The sequence below is a fragment of the Wasmannia auropunctata genome, unplaced genomic scaffold (genome assembly GCF_000956235.1).
Source record: "Wasmannia auropunctata unplaced genomic scaffold, wasmannia.A_1.0 LD335903.1, whole genome shotgun sequence".
Classification (NCBI taxonomy): Eukaryota; Metazoa; Arthropoda; class Insecta; order Hymenoptera; family Formicidae; genus Wasmannia; species Wasmannia auropunctata.
In genome coordinates, this window is record NW_012026987.1 from 3177651 (window position 1) to 3202486 (window position 24836).

The 24836-nt window shown below is 40.8% G+C and overlaps 1 protein-coding gene across 4 annotated transcripts in view; it reads left to right on the forward strand.

The window, feature by feature from the left end:
- The window catches only part of LOC105455475 (proteoglycan 4-like), a 28750-nt gene extending 4879 nt beyond the window's left edge, over positions 1–23871 (forward strand). Inside the window, exons 2-12 of one of the 4 annotated variants that reach the window (XM_011698830.1) lie at positions 10226–10270; positions 12366–12590; positions 13283–13392; positions 13698–13987; positions 17879–17917; positions 18482–18523; positions 18603–19049; positions 19808–19877; positions 20887–21102; positions 21653–21893; positions 22239–23871. In XM_011698830.1, coding sequence (XP_011697132.1) covers positions 10226–10270; positions 12366–12590; positions 13283–13392; positions 13698–13987; positions 17879–17917; positions 18482–18523; positions 18603–19049; positions 19808–19877; positions 20887–21102; positions 21653–21893; positions 22239–22421 — 1908 coding nt within the window. In that variant the 3' untranslated portion in view covers positions 22422–23871. The remainder of the gene's footprint in view (positions 1–10225; positions 10271–12365; positions 12591–13282; positions 13393–13697; positions 13988–17878; positions 17918–18481; positions 18524–18602; positions 19050–19807; positions 19878–20886; positions 21103–21652; positions 21894–22238) is intronic. The other 3 variants (XM_011698831.1, XM_011698832.1, XM_011698833.1) reach the window with 3 other exon arrangements.
- Positions 23872–24836: the final 965 nt, after the last annotated feature.

Below are 24836 nucleotides of genomic sequence, written 5' to 3' on the forward strand. Positions count from 1 at the left end.
CCCCCCCCTCTCCCCCGATATCAACTGCGCGCTGCGAAATTAGGTTGCTATTCAGCTGCTGAAGAATCGCAGGCGTAGGACGCCTTCCAGATTATCGTCCGTGACGATTATTAAGACTATATGTTCCCGCGCCCCGCGCCGCTCCGCGTTTCTCCGCGACTCGAGGGGCGAATCGGTGTTGCGTTACTCTGCCCTAATTTAGACGCACGGACGGCGCGACGCCGACGCCCACCGTCGGATTTTCGTCGACGCGAGAATTCATACGCGCCCGCCCGCCCGCCGACGCCGACGCCGACGCCGAGTGGCACGCGGATACATACGTGCAAGGGCGTCATCTCCCTGCCGATCTGTATATATCGGATCCGCGTTGAGGCAACATGTGTTGAGGCAATATCGAAATGATCCCGCCTCCGAAGTTTTTGAATAGAAAAAATTGCCCCATAAAACAGTTGAGCTAAACAGTTTCAATTTCGTAATCCGGAGATATCTATCACGGAAAGAACGATTTTGTTGAAAGGTCTAAAAATTTTGCCAAAAACAGATCTGAAAATAATTTTTTGTTGAATCATAATTGGTTAGAATGTTAAAACTGATAAGTATTGCTATAAAACGTTTTGATATTCTAGTAATTATTTTGACTTTGGTAAAAAATTATTTTCAGATCTGTTTTTGGCAAAATTTTTAGACCTTTCAACAAAATTGTTCTTTCCGTGATACAGGGCGAGAAGAATGTGCTGCAGTCACAGAGACAAATAATCATTTACGTAAATGGTTAAAAAAAAATCCCAAATGAACAACGAAACGGTCTTATTTGAGTATTTTAATTTTTGCGCTCGTGGTTTGTATAGATTTTATTCTCTATCTAAATCCGCGTGTTTGTGATATTCATAAGTATATAATGTGAAATTGGGCGGAAGGTTATTTCCAAAGCGATATACATTCTTTATGACGTGTTAGAGAGACCAAGTCTGCCTCGAGTTGTTTAATATCTTACATCGATGCACGTCTTTGAATCAAGTCTCGCAAGTCTATATCGGGATCTACGGGATAAATGATATCATACGCTCTCCGACTACGTCGCGTCGTTTTACGACGACGTCTTTACGACCCGCCAGGAAAGCGGGATGATGACGAATGTTATGGGAATTTGGGCTTTTCTTGCGCGCGAGACGAGGCTTTGGCTGTCCGACAAGTGTACTTTATTACTACTTTAAAATATCGCCACTTCTGAGCCCTTGTGGTAGATTGAAAAAATGAGTCGACAAGGGTCTCAGCCCCTTTTTTTTATATACTCAGAAGAGATGCGATTTCTCTGATTTTAAATTACTTCCAAAAATGATTATCTGTAATAAATTTTCTTCAGGCTACTTTCTGTAGTATAAAAACAGAGACTAATTTTTTGTGCTACTGCCAAACGAAATAATGTATATCGCGTTTTATGAGTCCACATATATGCAAATGTAAAACAATTATAGCGTGATATGAAATTTCTAGATATATGATAATGAACACGTTGTGTTTCCAATACTTTTCATACAACCCTTTCTTTGCAAAGTTCTCAATTAATTAATTATTCAATTATTACCATGTAAACGGCGTGTCAATAATGGCATTAAGATCAATTGTGGCAAGTCCAAATAAACGTATGTGTCTGCGTCGTTTTGATAATACGGGCCATTTCACGTTTACGAAGCAGGTAATTGTAACAGAAGGGGGCTTTTAAGAAATCGCAAGACTGTAAGCGATGACGTATTTCTGTTGTTTTTATTAACCGTGCGTAAGCACGTGTCTGACATTTTAGAGACGATCAACACTTTAGAATTCGCGGGGGCGATCATGAGTGCTTGGCTGTCAAGCTCTTGGAGCACCATTCTTAGATACTGATGCCTTTGGCACGTCTTTTTTAAGACGTCTCTAAAACTTTAACCAAAAGACATTTAAAATAAAAATGTTTTCAAAGCTTTCTCAAAGTTATCTTTTAGACATTTTTTGGAGCATGTATAATTTGCATTACCGATTGTAATATTTATTCAAATATATTTGACATGGCCAACCTGAATATAACATATTAATCTGTAAAAATGTCTACGATCTCATTCCGATATTTTTTATTATTTCCATTCACTATGATAGAGCCTATGATACAGTGATACAGAAGGTCTGTTTTTTATAGCTGAACTGGCTACACTAGTTCAGAGTTTATCTTTCTCTTTCTACATTGGAAGAGCCTGTTTTTATAGCCAGTTCGGCTATAAAAACAGGCCTGGAAAGTGTCATTTTGCGGAATGAGTTAATAAGAAAAAAAAACTAAGATTCTTCCCCCTGCGACACACACACATACAAAAGGAACTGGAATCATAATCGTAATAAATCAGTATGTCAATAACTTAATACATTACATACTTTGTTAACGACAAAATTAATCTCTACTTATTACAATGTAGTCATTATACAGATATGTAGACGCGTAATGTGAATAAAAGAGAAAATCTTGATTTACGATCCGAGAAAGAAAAATTCGGGTTACGTGGACATTGATGCCAAAAAGAGTAAAAAATTATTCAAATGGGATCCTAATCTAAACCCATCGGGTGGGACATCGAGGAGAATAGTACACGAGCGGTACCATGACGACGGTCGCGGTTTAACAAAGAGAACAGACGCGGCAGTAGTAGGAGGAATAGTGTGGAAGCTCGAAGATGTCGGTGTGCAACTGCATGGCGAAACTTGGGGAAACCTTGCGACACGGATAAGCTCCAAGTGTGCGCTCTGTGTGCGATACGAGCGGGAAAATCACTCTGCGGATCGCGGACTGAGAGGCTCGAGGACCGAGCGGCGGCTAATTGCCCTTGATTGAATCACTAATGGCTCGAGGACTAGCGATCCCTGACCGGAGCCCCTTTTGCCGGGTGCTCGAATTTGCAGACGAACCAGCAGGAAGCTAAGAAGCAGGACTATTTCCCGTGGGAGAAGGTGCCGCTCGTGCCGCGACCGTCGCTGGTGCCGGAGCCGTTCACCGTGTGGGGCCGCAAGAGGCAGGACCCGCGCGAGGAGTTCTATCAGTACGCCACTCTGCCGGACAAGGAGGGCGTGGTGCGCGGCAAGGACGTCGCCCGGGAGGACCACATTCGTCAGCTGGTGGACCGTGGCGCCGTTTCGAAGGTCGGCCTGGACGCCGCCGCCGAGCTGGCCACCCGCGGTCACGTCTTCGAGAAGGGCGTGCTCGCGCGGCCGTCCAGCAAGGTCCGACACGCCAACACGCCCGCCACCGGCCGCACCAAGATTCTGCTGGCTCTGCAGACGCCGTCCTGGTACCGATTCTAACGACGAGAAACGAGAAGGAAGAAAGAGAAATGAAACGCAAGAGAACGTTGTATTATACTTTATGGACGCTCTTCGGGAGAATGAAATCTAGTATCGACATTTTTATGGGGATATACATTACAATTTTTTTAGCACGAATCGCCGCCTGCGCGATACAGAGATACAAAGCGGAAATTATTACATTGTAGTTTGATGTTTTGATGTTTAAATAAGGATTGCCTCTCATGACAATTACGTATAACGTTGTGTTTGCTATTTCTATTGTGCATCGATGTATAGATAATGAATTAGCTCGTCAGACTTAAGCTAGTCAAGCCAATCGATTTTTATACAAAAGTACTTTCTGCGGAATGTTAAATTTACTTGTAACAATTTTTCGGGTTAGCATTTCATTTTAATGACGATCAGATTTTTTTAGATTTTGTAGCTATAGAAGGGTGTCTTCACATTTAAACTGGTCGTCGTACTTTCAAGTTTCAAGGCGATTGATAGCGATTTTTTTTTTCGCCGATTGTTTGTAAAGAGAATAAAATGAGCAGTATGAGAATATTACAAATCCTCAGCATTTACTGGTCATTTTGCATTTTCGATTTGCGATTTCTGACGCGAGTTCACGACGCGAGAATGCTTGCAGTCGCGCTTTTTTTTACGCAAAATAACTGATGCGCCGGAAAAAACGTTCCATGCGATCTTTCGATCCGCTCGAAATCTCGAAACGACGAGAGATTTCCCGCTTCTCGGGAACTCTCTTTCGCAGCATTAAACGGCTACGCTAATCACAATTACGTAAAACGCCCGTGGGATTCCGCGCTCTTCGCACTTCATCGCGGATCATTATACTATCGCGAATGCGTTTTCACGGGGTTTTCGTCTCTTCGCAATGACTCTCATAATCATTTGTTCAGAAGGACTGACTCGAACGGACATCTTACTTTTTTTTGTTAGCGTGAGCCGATACATATATCAATTCATGCATGTGTATACGAGACGAATAAAGCTATGATGTCACTCTACAGAGAGTTTGTCAAGCCTGTTTGTCGCAAGACTGTGCAAACAAAATACCCTAGATTAATTAAATTCTCGTTTAATTAATCCCTTCGTATCTAGCGTAATCACGCGCGGTTGTACCATCGGTCTTGATTAAACCTTCTCCCCCTTCTTCTACCACTATCGTCAACCGAGCCAGCCAGCTACAACATATGCATATATATATTTATTAAATATATATGTATTAAATGCTCGAACGTCGATGAAGCGTCGACGTTCAAGGATTTGTTGGGATCTCGTGATCGCGAAAAAATATTGACTTCTAATATCTTGATACATGTTTGTCCAGGCGCCCCTCTGACTTTTGACCCCCCCCCCCTTCCGAGAGCAGTAACTTTTAATCGCCTTGTATGACCACACTAAAGTTGTTTGGCATTAATTTTTACAATCGCGTCGCAGACTGCGCGACTCACCGAAGCGACGATCTTACGCGCGAAAAGAAATCCACAGGAGACGAGGCGTTTCGCGTAGATCTCTCTCACGAGGGGGCTGCAAGAACTTACCTCGCTATTCATATTTCATTATAATAAGAATAGAAAAGAAAATCCCGCGAGTCCTCTTGAACTTCGGCGGAACCAAAAGAAAAAGAAGAAACGCGATTCGCAGCTGAATTTGCAATTAAATTCTATTTAGCTCCCCCGATCCCGTTTGAATTAACGGAGCTTCGTATCGAAGTTAAATTCCCTCTTCCCCGCCCCCTCTTTCCGCGCCGAATTTCAATCGCGAGAATGTGCCCGACTAATCGAGCGACTCCGATTTAACCGTAATTAAATTCAATGAAGCGTCAGAGCGCAATCCGCCACGAAGTTTCGCGCTGCTCCGAAGAAGGTCGAAGAAGTTTCGGAACGGGACACCGAACGCACGTACACGTGGCGGGACAGATGCGTGCAAACATTCTCATCCACGTACAAACACACACGTACACCTGTCACGCCACAAACACACACATACATACATACACATGTTACCGCGCGAATGTTACCTACGCGTTTCTTGGCAAGGGCGGCGTATCGTTGCCCAACGCTCGGAGTGTCCTGAATATTTCGTCACGGGGACATTATTAATGCACATGTTACATACCGCTCCGCGGTTTATAATTGGCCCGCACGTTGTGTGTCTACAGATAGCTAGATCGACATGTTATTACCGTGAACGTGTCGCCGGGATCCATCAGTACTTCCGCCTCTGTGTATATATATGAGAGCGATAAGAAAAATATTCCCTCACGCCATGCATCTCCTTCATTCTCGACTTCCCCCTTTCACGAGTCTCTTAACTCTTTGCACCGTAATTTGTCGTCGCGATTAATACTATTATCAAGACTATTATCAAACAGTCGCATGTCGCGGTGAAATTAATTAATGCAAAGTAAAAGAATAATTAGATTTACGTTGCTCCAAAAAGTCGATTTTTTCGCTTCGCGTTATTCAAAAATTAAAATAAGAACTCGACGTTCTCATTTTGCAGAATGCAACGTATTTCATTCGAAACGTAAATGTAATTGAAATTTTTTATGTTAGGATTTGGAATTATGGACGATGAGTGTGTATCCTGTTAACGCGAAATAATACAGCAAAGGGTTAATCGCGCTCGTAAGAGAGTCCGACGGGTTCCAGCGTCGTCTGGAACCCGTCAACTTTCTCCTTATTTGGCCGCGAGCCCAGCCGGCCATCTGGGCGGCATTACCGGCCAAACTTCGTCCACGGAGATGAGAAACGACTTCGCGAGTCTCTCCCTCTCAGAATAGATGAACTGGCAGCGCGCGAGTACGTTACTCCCCGCGCGGCGACGCGGGTTAATTATTCGCGGGTATAACGCGAGTAGTTACGAACACCGTCGAGCCAGACGACGCAGCGACGCACCTGTTCGTCCACCTTCCACCTTCCACGTCTCTCGCCTCGTATGTCGCGCGCCTCTCTCGGCCGAAGAACAGGGCCAAATGATATATTAGGAAGACGAAGATGATCTTGTCGCGAAACACATAAGAGGATAAAAATGAAAGAAAGAGGCAATTTATAAGAAAAAAAGAGCGAAGTTGTACGACTGGAAAAAATTGTAATTTCTTGTTCGTTCCAAGCTGAATAATTTTTTATCCGCAGATTCTTCAATTAAATCAATTTAACTTTAACTTGGCAAGTTTTCAAGTTTCAATATTAAATATTTCTGTCACAGTATATATATATATATATATATAAAGATCAGATTATAAATCTATTAAAATCTACTGGAAATTAAATCAAATATAAACGATTATCGAAGACAGTCTTATATCTTCGCTCATAACTTAAAACTTATGTCTTAACATTCAACCTGTTCTCCGACCAGACAAATCGATCATGAAACCTCTCACATGTGAATAGAATCTGTAGATTTCTTTGACGCAACCCAATCTCCCGATCCGACAATCCATTTGCGGCCCGCGGATGGAGAACCGCGAGGGTCGTCCTGAGACGAGAATAATGTCTGGCACATAATTTTTAGATGATATCCACATTTCGCAAGGCTTGAATAAATGCAAAAAGTTTGTAGAAATTTACATCATTTTATGAAATCAGAGTCACTTTATGATATTTCATTAAATTTCAATAATTCTTTAATATTATATTATTTAACTTTTTTTATATTATTACATAATATTAGATTTTATTATTCAATTTTTCTATCAAAAAATATCTATATATATATATATATATATATGTGTGTGTATCTATAATTTACTTTTATTAATTGATAATCTTAAGTAAAATGTGAATGACTCCTAGACAATATTCCGTCGGCGAATGGAGTTCCGTTGCTTTGCACTGCAATGTTCGTGTGCCAGGCGCCAAAGTCAAGTCGCCGTTACTCGTCGACGGGCGCCGCTCCGTTTTCTTTTTCTTTTTCCGGAGGCGAGCCCGTTCTCCTCCATGTCGCTTGACCATGATCTAACCCCGAATCCGTAGACGCCTCGCCACTACGTGGTCCGCGACTATCCGGAGGCCGGGGTGAGGTCCGCCCAAGAGCAGTACAGCTATTCGTACACCAACGCCAGCTCGACCAGCTCCACGGACCCGTACAGCGGCCGTCCTCAGAGGACCTCGCAGACCCAGGAGAGCGTCGTCAAGAGGGAGAGCGGCCCGTACGGCTCGTACTCGACCGAGAGGTCGACCAGAACGTCGTCCGGCGGCGGCCCCGGGAGCTACCGCTCCTCCTACGAGTCCACCGCTTCCGGTCGTTTGCCCGGCGGCACCAGCTACCGCCATTACTCCTACCGCGTCTAAATCCCCCGCATGCCCCCCCCCCCCTCAAGCCGATCGCGCACTTCCGCTCTCATCGATCTCGACGACCTTACCAGAATGTCTCTCTACGCGATTTTTCGACAGTCGACACCAAAAACGACAGACCGCGCGCGGGATCTGCGGTATCTCAACGCGCGCGAGGCGTGAATGATACATCATTTCCGACGTTGTGAAACACCGCAGACCTGCCACTCGCGCGGCACTTACATCTGTTCCGCGTTTGAAGAACACGTATGTAGACACCGCCGTACGCCGCAAGCACGCCCTGCGGTATTAGCGAAACCGGCTGGTGATGCGAGAAATACGCGGAAATCGAGCCGCGCCATTTGGCGAGCGCTTTAAAGCGGATATCCATCGATGACGGGAGGGATGCCTCTCCTCTTCCTTTTCAACGAAAATCACAAAGTTAGATCTGTACGAGTCGTCGACGGAGATTTCCTCTCTCGGCAGAGATTGCGAAGTTAAATCTAGCGACAGTAACGACAAGAACGTGTAAAGTATATATATTGAATAAATGTACTCTCCTTCTCCGCGAGAGAAAGATCACTTCGCCATATAAATTTGTTTATCGGGCCCGAGATTCATTAATCTGAAAGTCGTAGAAATTCGAATGGATATATTGGTTTGGTCGTCGATATCGATAAAAGCGGAATATCGTCTTTTTGTCGCATGCCCGACCTAGAATTCCTGTTTGTTTCTCCCCTCGTGTCAGTTTTGTACGCTTGATTTTTTTCTTAAAAACGTCTTTGATAAAGGAAAAAACAAAAGAAAGAGAAGGAATTTGGCGCTTTGAATGTGCATCAGCGGATCGGCGAGGAAAAACTCCTGATATTCTTGATGTTATCTGTTGTAATTACCGCTGTTACCGTAGCTCGAATCGGAGATAGAGCATCACGCAGAGCTGCATTTAGAGATAAATTAAAAGCTAGTCGCGCTAATAGCGAGAGAGCAATAAAATAGAATTATCGCGTTATTTTTTTTTTCTTTCGAGTTTAGTAATTCGCGCGATAAATAGTGGCGATATATAGAGCAGGCGGTTTACGATCTCCTAAAAATATATCATGTACATCCTGACTTTGTAAATCATGAATTTCGAGCGAGCTTCTCCGGAATTCATGCGCTTGGCGCGCAACGCGAAAGTTGTAAACAACCAACGGCAATAAATCGCATAAAATAGCACTGTAAAGATTTGTACTCGTATCATCCATCCTGTGCGAATTGACGTCGACGCTCAATCGCGGAATCGAACGCTGCCTGCGGGCGTCCCGAGTCTCGCGGATTGTGCAATCGTTTGCGTGCTGTTGAATGTCCGGCGTCCCTAATGCCTGGCTCCGTCCTAACTCGCGACTCACGTCTTTCCTTTCCTTTCCTGGGGATGTTTTCACCTTTCGTACAACCCGAGTGAGCGTTGTTTTTTTTTTTCGTGAATCATATTTCTAGCTAAAGTAGCGATCGGATAGTTTGTGTCGTTCCGATATTCTTACAAAAATGCGTCGTCCTGCGAAATGCCCGTCGCATCGTTTATGCAATCATAATTTCAGAAAATGAAAAAATCGATGCAATGCCGATAACAAAATATTTTTTGTGGGACAGATCGCTCTTTATTCGAGCGCGAGATATCATCTTGAGATGATATAAGAATTGAATAATAAAGAAGTAGATGGGATAATAATAGAAAACCATCATTTAATTCTTTACGGACTGACCTGACGTGATACTTACAGTAACATCACGTCATTTATTAATATTAAATTCAAAAGGTCCCAATTAAATTGTTTTAAAATTAAACACCTCAACTTTTCTAAAATAATCTGGAAAAATAATTTGATTTTCGATAGTTATTTGAGTTGTATCTCTAAGCTTATAGTAATTTATATATTACAATATTCTTAGAGAGATAAGATCGATTTATATTATCTCGTCCCCTGAAATTATGATTATCTTGTGTGAGATGTCATAGCAGGACATTAAAAGCTGCTTTCCATCCGACAGTCTTCTCGCGAAATAAGCTCTACTAACCGTGACTAACAATTTATTCGTCGTCATTGTCATCATCATCATTATCATCGTCGTCGTCGTCGTCATCGTCATCATCATCAGAATCATCGTCGTTGCCGTCGTCATCTCGATAGACACACAACGCGACAATTGGCCAAGTCGGTTATCTCGAGCGTCACAAAAAAGAAATCCGTCGCGGCATACGAGCCTTCCTCTACGATCTCTTTCCTCTTTTTACTTACTCCGGTGACCCTTTTTCATTCCTCCTGATCTACTACCCTCTCGAAATGCCGCGCAAAAGCGTTTCAAGCGAGCGCGAGACAAACGGAATAGCGAGGAAAAAACGAAGAAGAAAGAACGATACGCGGACACCACCCGAGTCACTAACCGAGTTGTTCTTCTTTCTATTTGCTCTGCCTCTCACATGTGACTCCTCGTTCCTCGTCGCCGCCGTCTCCGCCGTCACCGCCGCCGCTGCCATCGATGCCGCCATCGTTGGAAATCTCGACGGATAAAATTAAAAAAATACTTATATATATATAAAACACCCTCCCCGTGTGTTTGTAAACGTGGCGCAGTTATATCGACCCATTACCATCATACCGCTCTCCAGCGTCATCCAGGTAGGTACTTCCACCTGCTGATGGTTTACGAATGTAGTGCTCGGCGAATGCTCGACTATTCGTCACCGGAAGCGCAACAGGTGCGACAGTCGATTCTGATCTTCGCAGATTTTCCACCTTCGTACTTCCATCTAGATTTAGAGTTCCGTTTACACGAAGTATATATTATAGAACCCGATGGAACGTAAAAATTTAGAATTTTCCTTTATTTTTTATTGAAAATACAAGCAAGTAATCTCGTCTCCTTAATTTGCCTTTGAAAGATTTGCGTAAACTCGCAGCAACTCAATTTTGAATTTTTAAATTTAAATTTTAAAACATAATTATCTTACTGCAGATCTTTATCGAACGATATAAACTGATTTTAAAAGAATTTTAAACAGATGTTTTCTGCAGGAATTCTCAAATTCCGAAAAATTAATATTACTTAACATTCTTGACGCGAATCAGAATCGACTGGTATCTCTTTGCGCGATTCTACAAATAGATCGACGTTGTCTTTCACAAACAACTACAGTCGCAAAAATATAATTAAAATGTAATGAACATATAGAAAATAAAAAATAATTAATGTAAAAAACAGTATAAATAGAATTTGATAAATCTTGCACAGTAGCAAAGTTTAAGTAATTTTATAAAAAAATTAACAAAAAATATGATATAAATTCAAATGTATTTTTTTAGTTTAATCTTAAATTTCTGGACCTTAAATAATTTGAGAACTTTAAAGCTTGAAAGTAGTTACTTTTTAAAGATAAGGGTGTATCTTAAATAGCGCCCATTATATATAATTATATAGCATCCTTGTAAAAACTGAATTGAAAAGTTCTGAACCATTTTTTTTACAATCACGATCATTACTGCAGTAATGACTGCATTGATGTAGAAAAAAATAATTCAGGACTTTTTGACTCAATTTTTTATAAGGAATATTCCTGATATGATTATAGTGAGCGTTATTTAAGAACAATTTTGCTCTATCCTGTATATAATAGAAAGTAATTTTATATGTGTAATCGAAAGAAACGTTGATTAATCTTGATTTACCTGCGTTCGATAGCAATAACACCTTGCGATAATATAATAAACATATAATTTGTTTTATGTTCGAATTTTATATCTTTTTTTATATGTATAATCAACTATGATTAATTTCCGTATTGCGTGATATCACACACATCAACAGGATGTTACGCACAAAGTTTTTCGGTAATTCTAGAAAAAAAAGCACCTGCACAAAATAGATGTAACGACGCTTTGCCGCTCTCACGCTAATTAATTTCACGCGTCTCGCATTAATTAATTTCAGATCTCGATGTGTTTACTAATTCTAAAGCGCTACCTCATCGCAGTAATATTCATCTTCACGGTGTCGCGCGTAATTCAAGGTAATGTAACGCATTGCTTAATCCCCGTTGCCTCTCGTACGTGACAGACCGCGCTCATATGTTCAAAGCTTCGTAATATAATTACGCGTTGAAACCTTTCGTGTGCAATCCATGTCATTTGTCATTTGCGATCACTTGGCACGTTGCTGCACATCGCTGGAAACGCATCGAATGCTATTACGCCTTGCTATTCTTAGTCCTTCGGTGACGGCTTTTTATTTATGTAAAAAATATTAATAATGTAAATTATATATTAAATAAAATATCTATTTAATATTAAAATACATTGTAAATCTTGATAATAATGCAATATAAAATTGCGTAAAATTTTTTATTTATGTAATACACGCATTTCTGAATACTGAAAATTATTAAAAGGATTTAAGGATCCTTGGATCCTTTTAATGATACTCTTTTCAAAGACTTTTCTTCCTTTAATGATTATTGTTCTCAAGCAAAAACTTGAGGAAGTTTATCATCTCAAATTTGTTATATCAACAAAAAAACGTTTCACTAACCGCTCCTTCCTTGAATTCGACAATTTTTTCTATTTATTTTTCTCCGTGTTCTCAAAAAGCCTACGAATTTACATTTACGCGTATAATTTAACCGTCATCGAAAGGGTAAACCGCTTGATATTTTGGCTCGCAGCTCGCCGCTGCCGGGCGAGCGCGATTAGTAAAACCGAGAACGTTCGTTGCCTCCAGTTGAGGACCGTTCCTCATATGCCATACGTGGCACACAAGAGACTCGTCACCATAGTTCACTCGCCGATCCATCATGTGTACTACGCTGGCGCGATGATACCGATAAGGGTGCGAGCGCGCGTGCGGCCCAGCATCCTCGCAGCTGAGCTCAACAGGATACGCGACCTGCCGAGGCCATCTAGCCGATCCTACATTGAGGATTACCTAAATTCCCGATACAACATAGTAAGTCCGGCAACTAAATTTAATATCACCCTCCCCCTCTCTTTCTTTCTCTCTCTCTTTCTCTCTCTCTCTCTCTCTTTCTCTCTGATCCCAAATCAGCCCAATTTAGCATCATAAAAATATAACATGGTAAGATTTTGTATATCGTCGCCATTGCACGGGGATCATCGTCGTCATTTCCATCGTCATCAACATCATCATCGTTATTTTTCATCAACGTCCGTTGAACACCACGGGCGGAATCGTGTCGTTGTAACAAATGTGTTCATCCGTCTCTTTTGTAACAGATTAGAAGTTGCGGCTAAAGATTTTTGAATCATAAATTTTTACTTAGTTTTTATTCAGAATAAATCTAAATTGGATTTAAAAACTAAAAGGGTTAATGCTGTCGCCGATGTTTATAAAATTTTTTAATTAAATTTCGAACGTGTAAATTTTCAATTTTAGCGCGATTTTTATCATAATTATCAATATAATATGATCCGATTACTCATGTAATTGATGACTATCATAAAAAAAAAATCGGAGTTAAGACATCAAATTATCATTATCAAGTACCTACCCTTAAATACGTAATGATATGCGAAAAAAATAATTGCGAAATAAAAATAATAGTCTACGATGATCAAACTCTGAATGCATGCGAGAGATTGATCGACTCGTTCATACCAGTAACATATGTCTCTTCGCAGCTTTTCGACGATGAGACAAGGGACATTCGCGCGAAAGTGGATTCTCTTCTTCGACGTGTCCACGTGTTCGTGCCAAGGGCAGTGGCAAGGTATCCGACGAAAATGAAATGGTGTGCAACTAATTATTCAATTGAATTCATCGTCATTAAAATCGTTTGAATCAATTTTTAATCATTAAGAAAAAAAAAAAGAAAATTACTAGACTCCCTAGACTAATTGAATCAGTTGATATCCTGAAATTAGAATAGTCAAGATAATTCTGTGACCTCGAAGATGCAAGTACAAAAAACGTTCTAAAGTAAATACTTTTTACGGTCTTTCGCACTTCATGATTCCAAGTCACGGAATACAATTTGTTACTTTCATTCCTTTTTTTTTGTGATAAAATAATCAGCGGTCTCCTCGCCATTTTCAGCGACTTCATCGAGGATATTATCCCGGAACGTATGCGCAGCCACGACTACGTTCGCCGGTTGCTCACCGGCCGCAGCAACGCGAAGAAGCAGGTCGACTATCTGAGCTGGTACGAGGTGCCCGACCGGGGCTCGTTCGGCACCCTGGCGTGCATCAAGTACGTAGCCGGTAAACCGCAGTCCGTCCGGAAGCCGTACTACAAGGTCGCGGACCTACGACCGGCCGACATCCGCAACGACGTCAACTTCCTCAGCTACTACAGCAAGAACCGTCAGGCGGCCGCGACTGCCTGTGAGTAATCCGTCACGGTAACGAGGACGACGATGACGATGACGACGACGGAGACGAAGACGGGGATCGTATCGGCGATTCGCGCTTCAGTAAAGAGATTGCTCCAAAGAGATTGCTCTTCGAGAATGAAACGCTGATTGCTCGAGAACGATCCCATTTTGACGATGTTACACAGGGTGATCCGTACACGAAGCACGTAGTTAGAAATCGCGAGATCAGCGAGAACGGAGCGAAAAATTTTTCAAGATACATGTGATAATTTTTTTTTATAATTATGATCAAATTTAATCTTTGATGGTGCATTAAAATTAATTTCCATACAATAGCAGTTTATAATATTTCGTGATTATATATTTTTAATTATTTATAAATATGCTTCTGACATCTTCATTGGGAAACATTGAGGTAATTAATCTCGCAGAATTTCATGCAGAATTTAATTTGCAAAGAGGATATATTAATTACAGAAAATGAGTACTTTGTGAAAAAAAACAGCTACGCTACGTTCTCGCAGTTCGAGCCGATGATTTTTTTAATAGATTTGGAAAAATAAAAGACGGCCCCACGACGCCGTTGTGTGCAACTCTCTTTTTGTCTATTTTTTTTTCTCGTTCCACCACCGCCCCCGCCCCGCCCTCTCGTTTCTATTTTTTTTCATCCCTTTTGTTGAATTGGCTGGCACCTCTTGGTTTACACTGTCTAAAAACTTTTGTTTGTGCTAGCGAGCACGCGTGTGTTTCTCTGGTATTTTTTGCTGTTTTGTTGTTGGTCACACAACAATTGATCTTTTTTGTACGTCTTTTTTTGTCGTGGCTGCATTACTGTTCGATAGTATTGTGTCTAATCGTACAACAGCAACGTACACTTACCTCCCCCACGTACCCCGCATCCGTTTTTGATAATCACCCCGTCATGCAATATCGTGACACAGCGCGTTTTTATTATTATTATTATTATTATTGCTATTACAACAATTCTGCGGAAAGAAACGTGTGATATCGAATTAATCTTCACGGTAAGAGCATAAATGTCAATTTTGATTATTATAATCATTTTTGTAAAGTATAAATAAATCGTGCAATTTTCAAGTTTGCTACAAAAAATATATAATTTATTTTTATTCATTATTCAGTAAAAAAAGATCGAGTTACATATGCTCTTCCGAGGATGATCGATTCGATCATTGATTACATCGGTGAGATAGATCCATCGATTCGGCGGCGGTTCGCATACCTTTTTTTACGAACCAAAACGGACCTATTTTTTAATGCGGTATACAATCGGAAAACACACAGTGAAAAACGACATAGTGACCACAAAGAGAAACCAAATCAAAAGAAAAACGAAGGAACGAGAGAGAGCAAGACATTTACACGACGGGGACTCACCAGGCGGAAACACTGCAGACTGCAGGGATCACGTGCGCCAAAAAGCAGAATTTTGCGGCGCGTCGCGGATAAGAGCAAAAATGAGAGAGAGGAAGCAGTGCGGCTTTTTTGAACGTTTCAGGCAAGTGTTGGAGGGAGAAGGTGCCGGAGCTGTACGAGAAGCCGAGCAAGAAAAGCGAGCTCGCGGAAGAGGCGGAAGAGATGGAGGCCGCCGCCGAGGAGTGACTACCGTCGTTCATCATCACACGAACTGTGGCCCGATACCGTCCGCTTTTGCGTTCCGGAAGTGGCGTATCCGCGCGCGAAAAACATACGGCCCCCCCATCGGCGACGCGCGGAGGCTGCAGGATTGCAAACCGAAAGCGAATTCTCTTTACCTTCTTTTTACGATAAGAACTTATTCTTCGATCTTTCTTTCTTTTTTTTTAAGCGAGAGCCTTACGTCAATGAGGTTTGAATTGTTAAAGTGTATAAAAACGAAAGATAACACGGTGCTCAGAGTAGAATTTATGTTGAAAAATAACGACTTTTAAATTAGCATAAAAATCTGTAGAGAAGTGATGGCAATGAGAAGATTAGAATTTTCGAGAAACGTAACTAGATTATGTGAACACGAATATGATCTCACGTGGGATTGAATTGTATAAACTTTCATTTCAATAATAAAATATCATTTTCTGTGAAATAAAATGATGGCAAGAACTGTGCAAATATGCTAAGATCTTTTCGCGACGCGAGGAATAACCTTACAAAATGAATATAAATCAGCGTTTTATTTTCATTTTTAATTTTATCACGACAATTGAGCGACAGAAAGAGTTCGTACACATATCAGTTTTGAAATTTTATTCTCTTTCAGTTTTTTTTTTCAAATACGGTTAGGTTTTATATTCGGTTCGCAAGCCTGGCAAACACTCTCTTCGAATCATTTTACTGGCGCGTGGCTATATATCGGAGGGGTAGTTATGATCGAGAAAATCTAATATCCGTCTCCACTTTTTTATTTTTCCTTTCTTCTATTCCGGTCGTGTGCTCGTCGTCCGCTTCATTAAAGTCCAATGTGCCGATATTCGCAATAATCATAGAACGTGCTGTATTTTCCGAGCATTCTTCATTCAATTTTTACTCGATGGACTTTAATGAAATTGCGACGAGCGTGTAAAAATCGTCGTGACTACCGAAACGAGATCGTGCTCCGATCGATGCGATCCACGAAGTGGAAACGAACGCGAGAGAAAAGCAACGGAGTGCGAGAAAGAGAGATTAAAAGAAAAGGGAACCGATTAGATTGACGTGACAAAAAAAACCGCGGGACCTGCGCGCGTTTTCATAAAGAAAAAAAAAACAAAGTGATAAAAAATTTGGACTAACTCGATGTTGCACGTATTGCATATCATGATGTTCGTCACTGTTTCGATTTTGTAAATCCTGTTGTGTTCGTGCTTGTGAGATAGCAATAAAAAAAAACATACGAATAAAATAATAATGTCCGGTGAAAGCGAGTCTCCAAGTCAATTACTTTACTTTGCACGAGATAGAAAGAAAGACAGAATAATGGAAACGTAGATGAGCTGCTAACGAATAAATGCACTGTTTCCGAGGTAAGCTTCTTCGTGTGCTTCGTAGTTTAACCAACGACGTCTCATTTTGCCTCTGAAATCCACACTATTTGTGGAATCGATTAAGATTAACGCTTTTGAGGAGAAAAAAAGACGAATTACTCCTGAATAATTGTTTCAGTACATTTTAAAAATTCTGTTTAAAAAATACATTTCTTTGGAAATAAAAAGATTTGAATTTTAACGAGAGCTTCTATTTCAATCGGAATGCGTTTAATAATTATTTTCTCAAAGTTCTTTAATTTTTGACGCAACGCATAATTTAACGTAATGGTATATAAATACACGTTAGAAATTATATACAACTGAGAAAGATTAGAACATAAAAAGTTACTTAATTGTATAATCTGATCATGAGGTATCTGGTTTCAGAGGCAAAAATCCGACAAATCAATCACTAGATGTGACCGAGTGTGATCTCTAACGTCACGCTAATCGAACCGTGACGATCAGTGAATCATCTTCACAAGAAAAGACGAGAATTGCGATTTCATTAATTACCGACCTCATTGACGATAAGTCATCGACGTATGCGATATTTGCGCGTCATCAAAAATGAGCTCGATGATTCATCCTTAATCCTCAGAACGCTCCATCCATCGTTAATACTATCTACTTATAATTTATTTCTCTTTTTTAGTCATTCGTCGCATATATGTACATAAAATCGTATATACATCTGTTTCTACATGATCTGTAATTAACTAACGAACATGCCTCATCAAATGCTTTTCACATCAATATTGTATTGTAATCACAGTAATCGCTTTCTAACGTCACGTTCTCTCTGCGAAGCCTTTATCGCTTCCTTGGGTTTACGTCACGAGCTTCAAAAGAATCCTTTGTCGCTAATCGATCCTTTATGTTTCATGTTCACCCCACAGCCCCCGGTCAGCCAATGACAGAACGAGAGATGCGAAAGGGTCAGTAGGCACACACGAAGTAATTTAATAATCCTTTTTGAGATGACAAAAGAGTAAAAGTTCAGTAGAAAAAGTCGCAATCGTGGGGACGTTTTTACACTTTTTACAGAAAATAAGTTTCACAATTTAAATTTTAACATTCACAGAGAAATAAATTTTACGTCACGTGAATCACGTCAAATGTAGGATACGACCCGTGCATTACAATTCTGCATAAGCATATAAAATTATTTTCATACGCCATACTTCACATTTAATACATATTAACATTTCAGTCTTTGAAATTGACGAGAGTACATGAGAATATGCGAAAATAATTCGATGCAATATAAGTAAATGTTATTAAATTTTGTAACAAAATTATTTAACGTTTATATAAATATAATTAATAATTGATGCAGAGATATTAATTCCGCAACTTTGATACATTCGTCAATAAGATTAAATCATTTTAAGTTCTTCAAAGTCATTTAGAAATTTAATTTTTTTTGTTTGTAATTGAGTAATGTTTTACGGCCCTTTCTTTGTATCTCCCACGTCTAAACGTCTTCTCACAATTTTTAGTACGCGCATTAGGCTACGACTCGACGGCCCAGGAAAAGAAAGGTAGGTCTCCATGTAAAATGACAAAATCCAGATCAATTCCCTCGTGTCACTTGTCGTTCACGTTCACCCTGTGACGTAGCTCCCGCTCCGGAATCGGAAACAAAGCCGGAGAAGAAAGCGAAAAAGAAACCGGAGCCGGAGGAAGAGCCGGAACCGGTGCACGAGCCGGAGCCCGAGCCGGTAAGAGAACCTGAACCGATTCCCGAACCTGAACCGGTGCCCGAACCTGCGCAAGAACCGGAACCGGAACCGATTGCGGAACCTGTGAAACCGTCGAAGCCGGCGAAGGCATCGAAATCGGCGAAATCGGCAAGACCGGCGAAAACGGCCGCATCTAAGGCGGAACCGGCGCCGGAACCCGAACCGGAACCCGTGAAAGAGCCAGAAGTCACAAAGGAACCAGAGCCCGAGCCGGTGCAGGAGCCAGAACCGGTGATGGAAGCAGAGCCTGTTTCAGAGCCCGAGCCAGAAGCGCCGGCGGAACCGGTCGCGGAGGCCGTAAGTGACGAAGCTGAGGAAGAAAAGGGTACGTTGATATCTCTACGGTCGATACTGCGGGCCGGAAGTATTCCATTTCGGCGGCCGGAAACGAGCCTGTCACGCGAACGGTGGATACCTTTTGGTATCGGTCGGCGGCGTGGCGTAGGCAGACGGTCGATCGTTGGTCTGGTTGTCGTTGCTAACAGCATCTCCCGTATCGATCGCACGAGGATGAATGTGTCTAGTCTAGATAGCGTCCAGTGTCTCTCTCGCCCGTTTCTCGTGATAAATGTCTTCCTCGTAAAAATGGCGTCGAGATTGCCACGCGAAGTGTCCCCCGATAATCCCATCCAAAATTATTGTATTTTACATAAGACCATGTCGGTGTTGGGAATAAATATAATCGCGACGGATAAACCGTCCACGTGTCACGATGCACTTTTAACGCACTCCTGAATGTGAAACTGGACTGCCTCTATAATTTTGCATCCTCTATCTGAAGACTATCCATTTAATAGCATTAATTTTAACTCATATTAAACGACGGCTGCGAAATTAATATGAATATTAATATTAATGGCTACTTTGGTGCAATTACCGAGGCATTTAATTAAAATGGTTAAATTAATTTTAAAATCGATACTCGTTGAGATACTTTTATAATTTCGCGTTTGTGTGCGACAGATTGGCAAATGTAAAACGAGTAAAGATTTCAGCGTCACTTTCATAGCATTAAATATGCGTCGTGAATTTCATGAAATCTCTTATCTCCATTATTGATATTTTAATGAGACTATATTGCAGTGAAGCAAGACAGAGAGGATGCCATGAGACGGGCTGAGGCGTACCTCGCTAAGGCGGCTCGGGAAGCGCAGTAAGTGATTTTCGTTTAAGAGCGACACGCGCCAGCAGAACAAGCCAATCGCGCGAAAATAATCACCTGATATATAAACGCGGTCGTTTTGCGTAACATTAGCATTGAACTCGGCCAAATAACCCGTTATACGACCCGCGACAATTGACTTGCCAAATGTCTGACCTTCGCTCACCGTTCGTAAAACGTCACTCGGTTCGAAAACACGTGATTCGGTGTAGTAAGAAATTATTAAGAATATTCGATTTTTATGTAATAAGTAAATTTCAAACGAAAAATAATAAAACGTCTGTTATTATTTCTAAGATAATTGAAGTCAACGTGCGGTGATCAGCTGTTCTATAGAATAATTCCAAGCTTGGAATAATATAAGTATAATGTATGTCCGTGATGGTGCTAATTTTAGACGCAACATAAAAATGTTTTGTATAAATTTTCAACAGGAAACTCTCCTGGAAAAAATATTCGTATTCACGCGGCTTATAATTTTATCTTGCGAGATATGCGAGAAACGCGCATCGAAAAATCTGGAATGCGAGCTTCATTAAAAAAAAACTTGATGGATAGCCTACACACGCGCGCGTACATGCACATACACACACCGACGTGTTATCCCAGTTAGCGATTCTAAATATTATAAATCGTGGTTACACGTTATTCTCGCATATAAAGTGTCTCATGTGAATTTTATTCAAACGTTATCGCATACGCTTGAGACGGAAAATTCAGATGACGTTGAGATGAGGAACAAATTGCGGATTTAGGAGTTGCGAATTAATATTTATATGAAAAAAATGATAAGTTTTCAAATCGATAATTAATATCAAAATATATATAACAATATTTCTATTTTCTCTTATCACATTTAGACTTCAAATTCTTATAAAATGCGCATTTTTAAAATTTTCTTTACAAAATGATTTTTATTTTTATTTACGTTCTATGTCGACCTTCGCTTGCCTGTCGCATCCGGGCACTTTCGCCAATTGCGAATAACTTTGTTTTGAAGATCGGAAGAGGAAAGGCGGCAGGCCGCGGAGGAGGATCGCCTGCAGCTCGAGATGGAGGAGAGGAAAGCGTGGGAGGCGTTGCAGCTGGCGCAGGAACGGAAAGCCGAGCTTTCCCAGATACTGGAAATCGAGCAGCAGGAAGTCGAGAGGAAGGCGGAAGAGGCAAAGTTGCAGGCTGAACGCGAGGAGGTGGAGAGAATAGAGGAGGGGGAAAGGTAAGCTCGTTACTTAGAAGAAAGCTCCCGGTAGTGATTCGCGAATTGTCCTTGATAAAAAAAGTGCCGTGCATAAAGCAAGCTTTTATTTCAACTGAAATTGTCGGCTGAGAATATTAATAATTAAAACGAAGAGAAAGATTACTTGTGTACAATTAAAATTATTGCAGAATATATATATATATATATATATATATACACGGAAAGAACGATTTTGCTGGAAGACCAAAAAAAAACCTGAAAATAATTTTTGTTACGTCATCATCAAAATAATTTTGTTCGAAAGTCAAAATGATTGCTAAAATATCAAAACTTTTTATAGCAATGCTTATTATTCTTCAGTTTCCGACAAAATATTTTGATGATGACGTAACAAAAATTATTTTCAGGTTTTTTTTTGGTCTTCCAGCAAAATCGTTCTTTCCGTGTATAATTTAGGTAGAAAATTACATAAATATTAGCAGAACTTATAGTGTGATCCGAATACTGATATATATGCAACTTTATACCGTTTTGCATCGCTGGAATCTAATTCGCTTTCTGTCAACAGATTGCTTAACCAGGCGCAGCTCGACGCACTCGTACAGGAGCAAGAACGACAGATAATCGAGGAACATCTCGAAGAAATTCAAAATCAAAAGCAGGAGCAGGAAGAGGCGGATGTCGCGCAGTTTGCAGCCGGTGACAATGTAGACGTCAGCTGCGCCGAGGATCCGGCGGAGTTTGGCGAAGTAACTGATCAGGAGAAGGAGGAGAAGCCTTGCGATGTTATCACGGATGACGAAGCACGGGTAAACAGTCATTTAAGCGTCGTGAAAATCTACACCTAATTTCATTTAAAAATTCCCTTAAACTTTGTTGATTTTTACTCAAGATGAACAAGTTTTTTTTTCTAAATCCATATAAATAATATGAAGATAATATTAAGATGTTAAAGATTAGACAAAAATGTTAGATCATGCTAAGCTCTTAGAACTCCTTTAAATTCAGATATGTATTTAGTAGCTTCGTGTCCAAATGTCTTATTGAATTTCTCTGGGGAAAGGTTCGAGTTTGGACTCATTTTAGAACCGATAGTTGAAGAGTGACTTTCCGGAATACCGTCGAATTGAATTCACAAGGAATTCGCCTTTCAGGTCGAAGAGGAAAATGTCCACGAAGAGGAGCCCGCCGAGATTGCCGAAGATCCGTTCGTCGAGGAGCCGGACGGAGTTAAGAGCAAGCCGCAAACGGGGCCGATGGCTGAGGCTGAGGATGGACCGCAGATCGAGGAGGTTACTTCCGGCGAGGAATTCTCCTGGGGTGATCAGGACTCGTAATTGGTTCGGACCGTTTTTCGCGGCGTCGATGGACCACGTTCCTTTACCGTCATCGTTCAACTAGGACTTAACGCGCCTTCGTTTATCATTCTGTCCGCGAGTGTCACTTAATCCATCGTCATTGCAGATAATCGCCGATCGGTGACACGACGGAGAGATCTTAATTAATTTCCTTTTTATTAATCTAATCCTTCCTATCAATTTATTTATTCGTAAAAGTGCACACTATACTTCAGTCCAGTTCAGTTTCACGTTTCATCAGCGCACGTACATTTCGCGAATCAATTTCACGCGTCGCATCGCGTCGATCATATCAGACGAACTCGCGTGGATCAATATGAGTTTAAAAACCGTGGGATTTCTGGTATAGCTATATTTTTATTAGCTAATCTCAAGAAGGACCCGCGATCGGAGACTCGCCCGATAGTCTCGTCCGATCTGCGCGTATTTATTTCATTATACCGACCGCACACCCCTTTCACATTACATCCCGCATCGGAGAGCGGCAACCCGTGGATCGAGTCTGACACACGTATCGATTTCCGTTGGTCTGCCGGCGGTGGTGATTCGTTTATAGTCTCGGATAGTAATCGGGTAGAAATATCGCGACGTATTTTAGCCGTCCATTCGGCAGTCGATGCAGTCGAGCTGGCTTCGCGTCGTCGTCTATTTTTACAGTAACAGCTTCGAGTTTCAGCCATGAAATTGGTTTGACTGCGATTGTCCGAGCGATCGATCGGAAGAAACGAGGATTCCGGAAATAATCGCGAGCACGATTCGTGAATTAGCGGCCATCTCGTGACTCTGGTCGCTGCTCGGCAAGTGGCATGTCTTCCGAGATACTTATGTTAGTCTTACTTATTATTAAAACGATACTACCATGTATACCTATGTTATAAGAGTGTGGTAATAATAAGAATGATTCAATGTGGAATCTCGCTCCGTGATTTAACGACAGGTCTGGAAAAGCTCGGTTTTTCCAAGAAAAAGTGTCGTGAAAAAAAATTTGCGGAGCTAGGAATGCAATGACGTACGGTCGCAAGTACAATTTTTTTAATTAATTAAACCCGAGGTATAAAGTTTTAATGTTTTATAAAAGTTTCATGAGATTCCCTGGCACAATAGAATCAAACGAATATTTGCGATATGCAAAACATGCTTATTATCATTTCATTTCGAAGAAAACGTCTTGCTGTTTTTTTTTTGTCGCGAATCAAGATTAAAATTAGATGTAAAAAGCTGCACAATCTGTAAGATAATCGACGTTGTGTGCTGTGCATGAATAAAACAGGAAAGTACTTGGCAAGGTACTTAATGAATAATGAACTTGTTCATATTCTAGTTATATGTTTCTGTATTTAATGCGCAATGGAAATTCGTAGCACGCAATGTGTACCCACGCAACGCCTATTTTGTTTATGATTCAAGACAATAAATATATAAATGGTAATGTTGATTTATTTATTTTACCCCGCATATTTAATAAAGAGAAATATCACAGAGGAAAATTTGACATTATTACGCAATTAATATCTATTAATACAATTTCCGATAATTTCTGAAATTTTGAACTTTTCAGTATTTTTGTTTTATTATTTTAATTGTTATTATGACATTTTCTATGATAATTTTTTATTTTTTTAAATTGTTTTAATTGTTATTGTTTCAATAATCAATAATTGATGTTAAAATTTAAGGGGAAATAAAAACAAAAATGTGTGCAGTGATTTCAAATTCAAAACGCAGATTATGCAAGAAACAAAATTGTCGTATAAAATCCCTGAAGTAGCAGGAAAGACACTTTTCTTTTCGGATATATGTTATACACGGATATACGTTGTTCATCCGTGTTAACATTCCTTTGGGACATCTCGCAATCGTTCACCCGCCGCAAAATCGACCACAGTGGGGAAGAGGACGCGCTCGGAAGTATAGTAAATCCCGGGTTCGTAAACTTATCGTCGTATCGGACACGCGGCGCATTTTCGCGCAGCGTGTCTCGCGGATTATTTCCCGCGATATAAACACGCGGGGGGAGGGGAGGAGGGGAAGAGCGGCGCGTTTCGGTCGCCGGTCGAGGGTGATCAAATGAAGTGGGCCAAGCCGTGTTTGACTCAAAGGGAGACCCCCGAACGACACGGGCGGCTTCAAAGCAAAAACGAGGTTGAATATGTGTGCCAATGTGCCCAATGCTAAGCCCAAACATCGAGCGCGCGCGGCTGTAGGTGTATGTGCAAGCTGTGCGTCTACTGTCACTGCACAGAGCCGCGCCAGTAATATTGCGGTTCTTACGTCGACTCGGTCTACATGTGTATGTATGTGTATACGTAAGTGTATATATATATATTGTGTGTATATATATTATATATATTATACATATATGTTTGTATATATATATATATATATATATATATA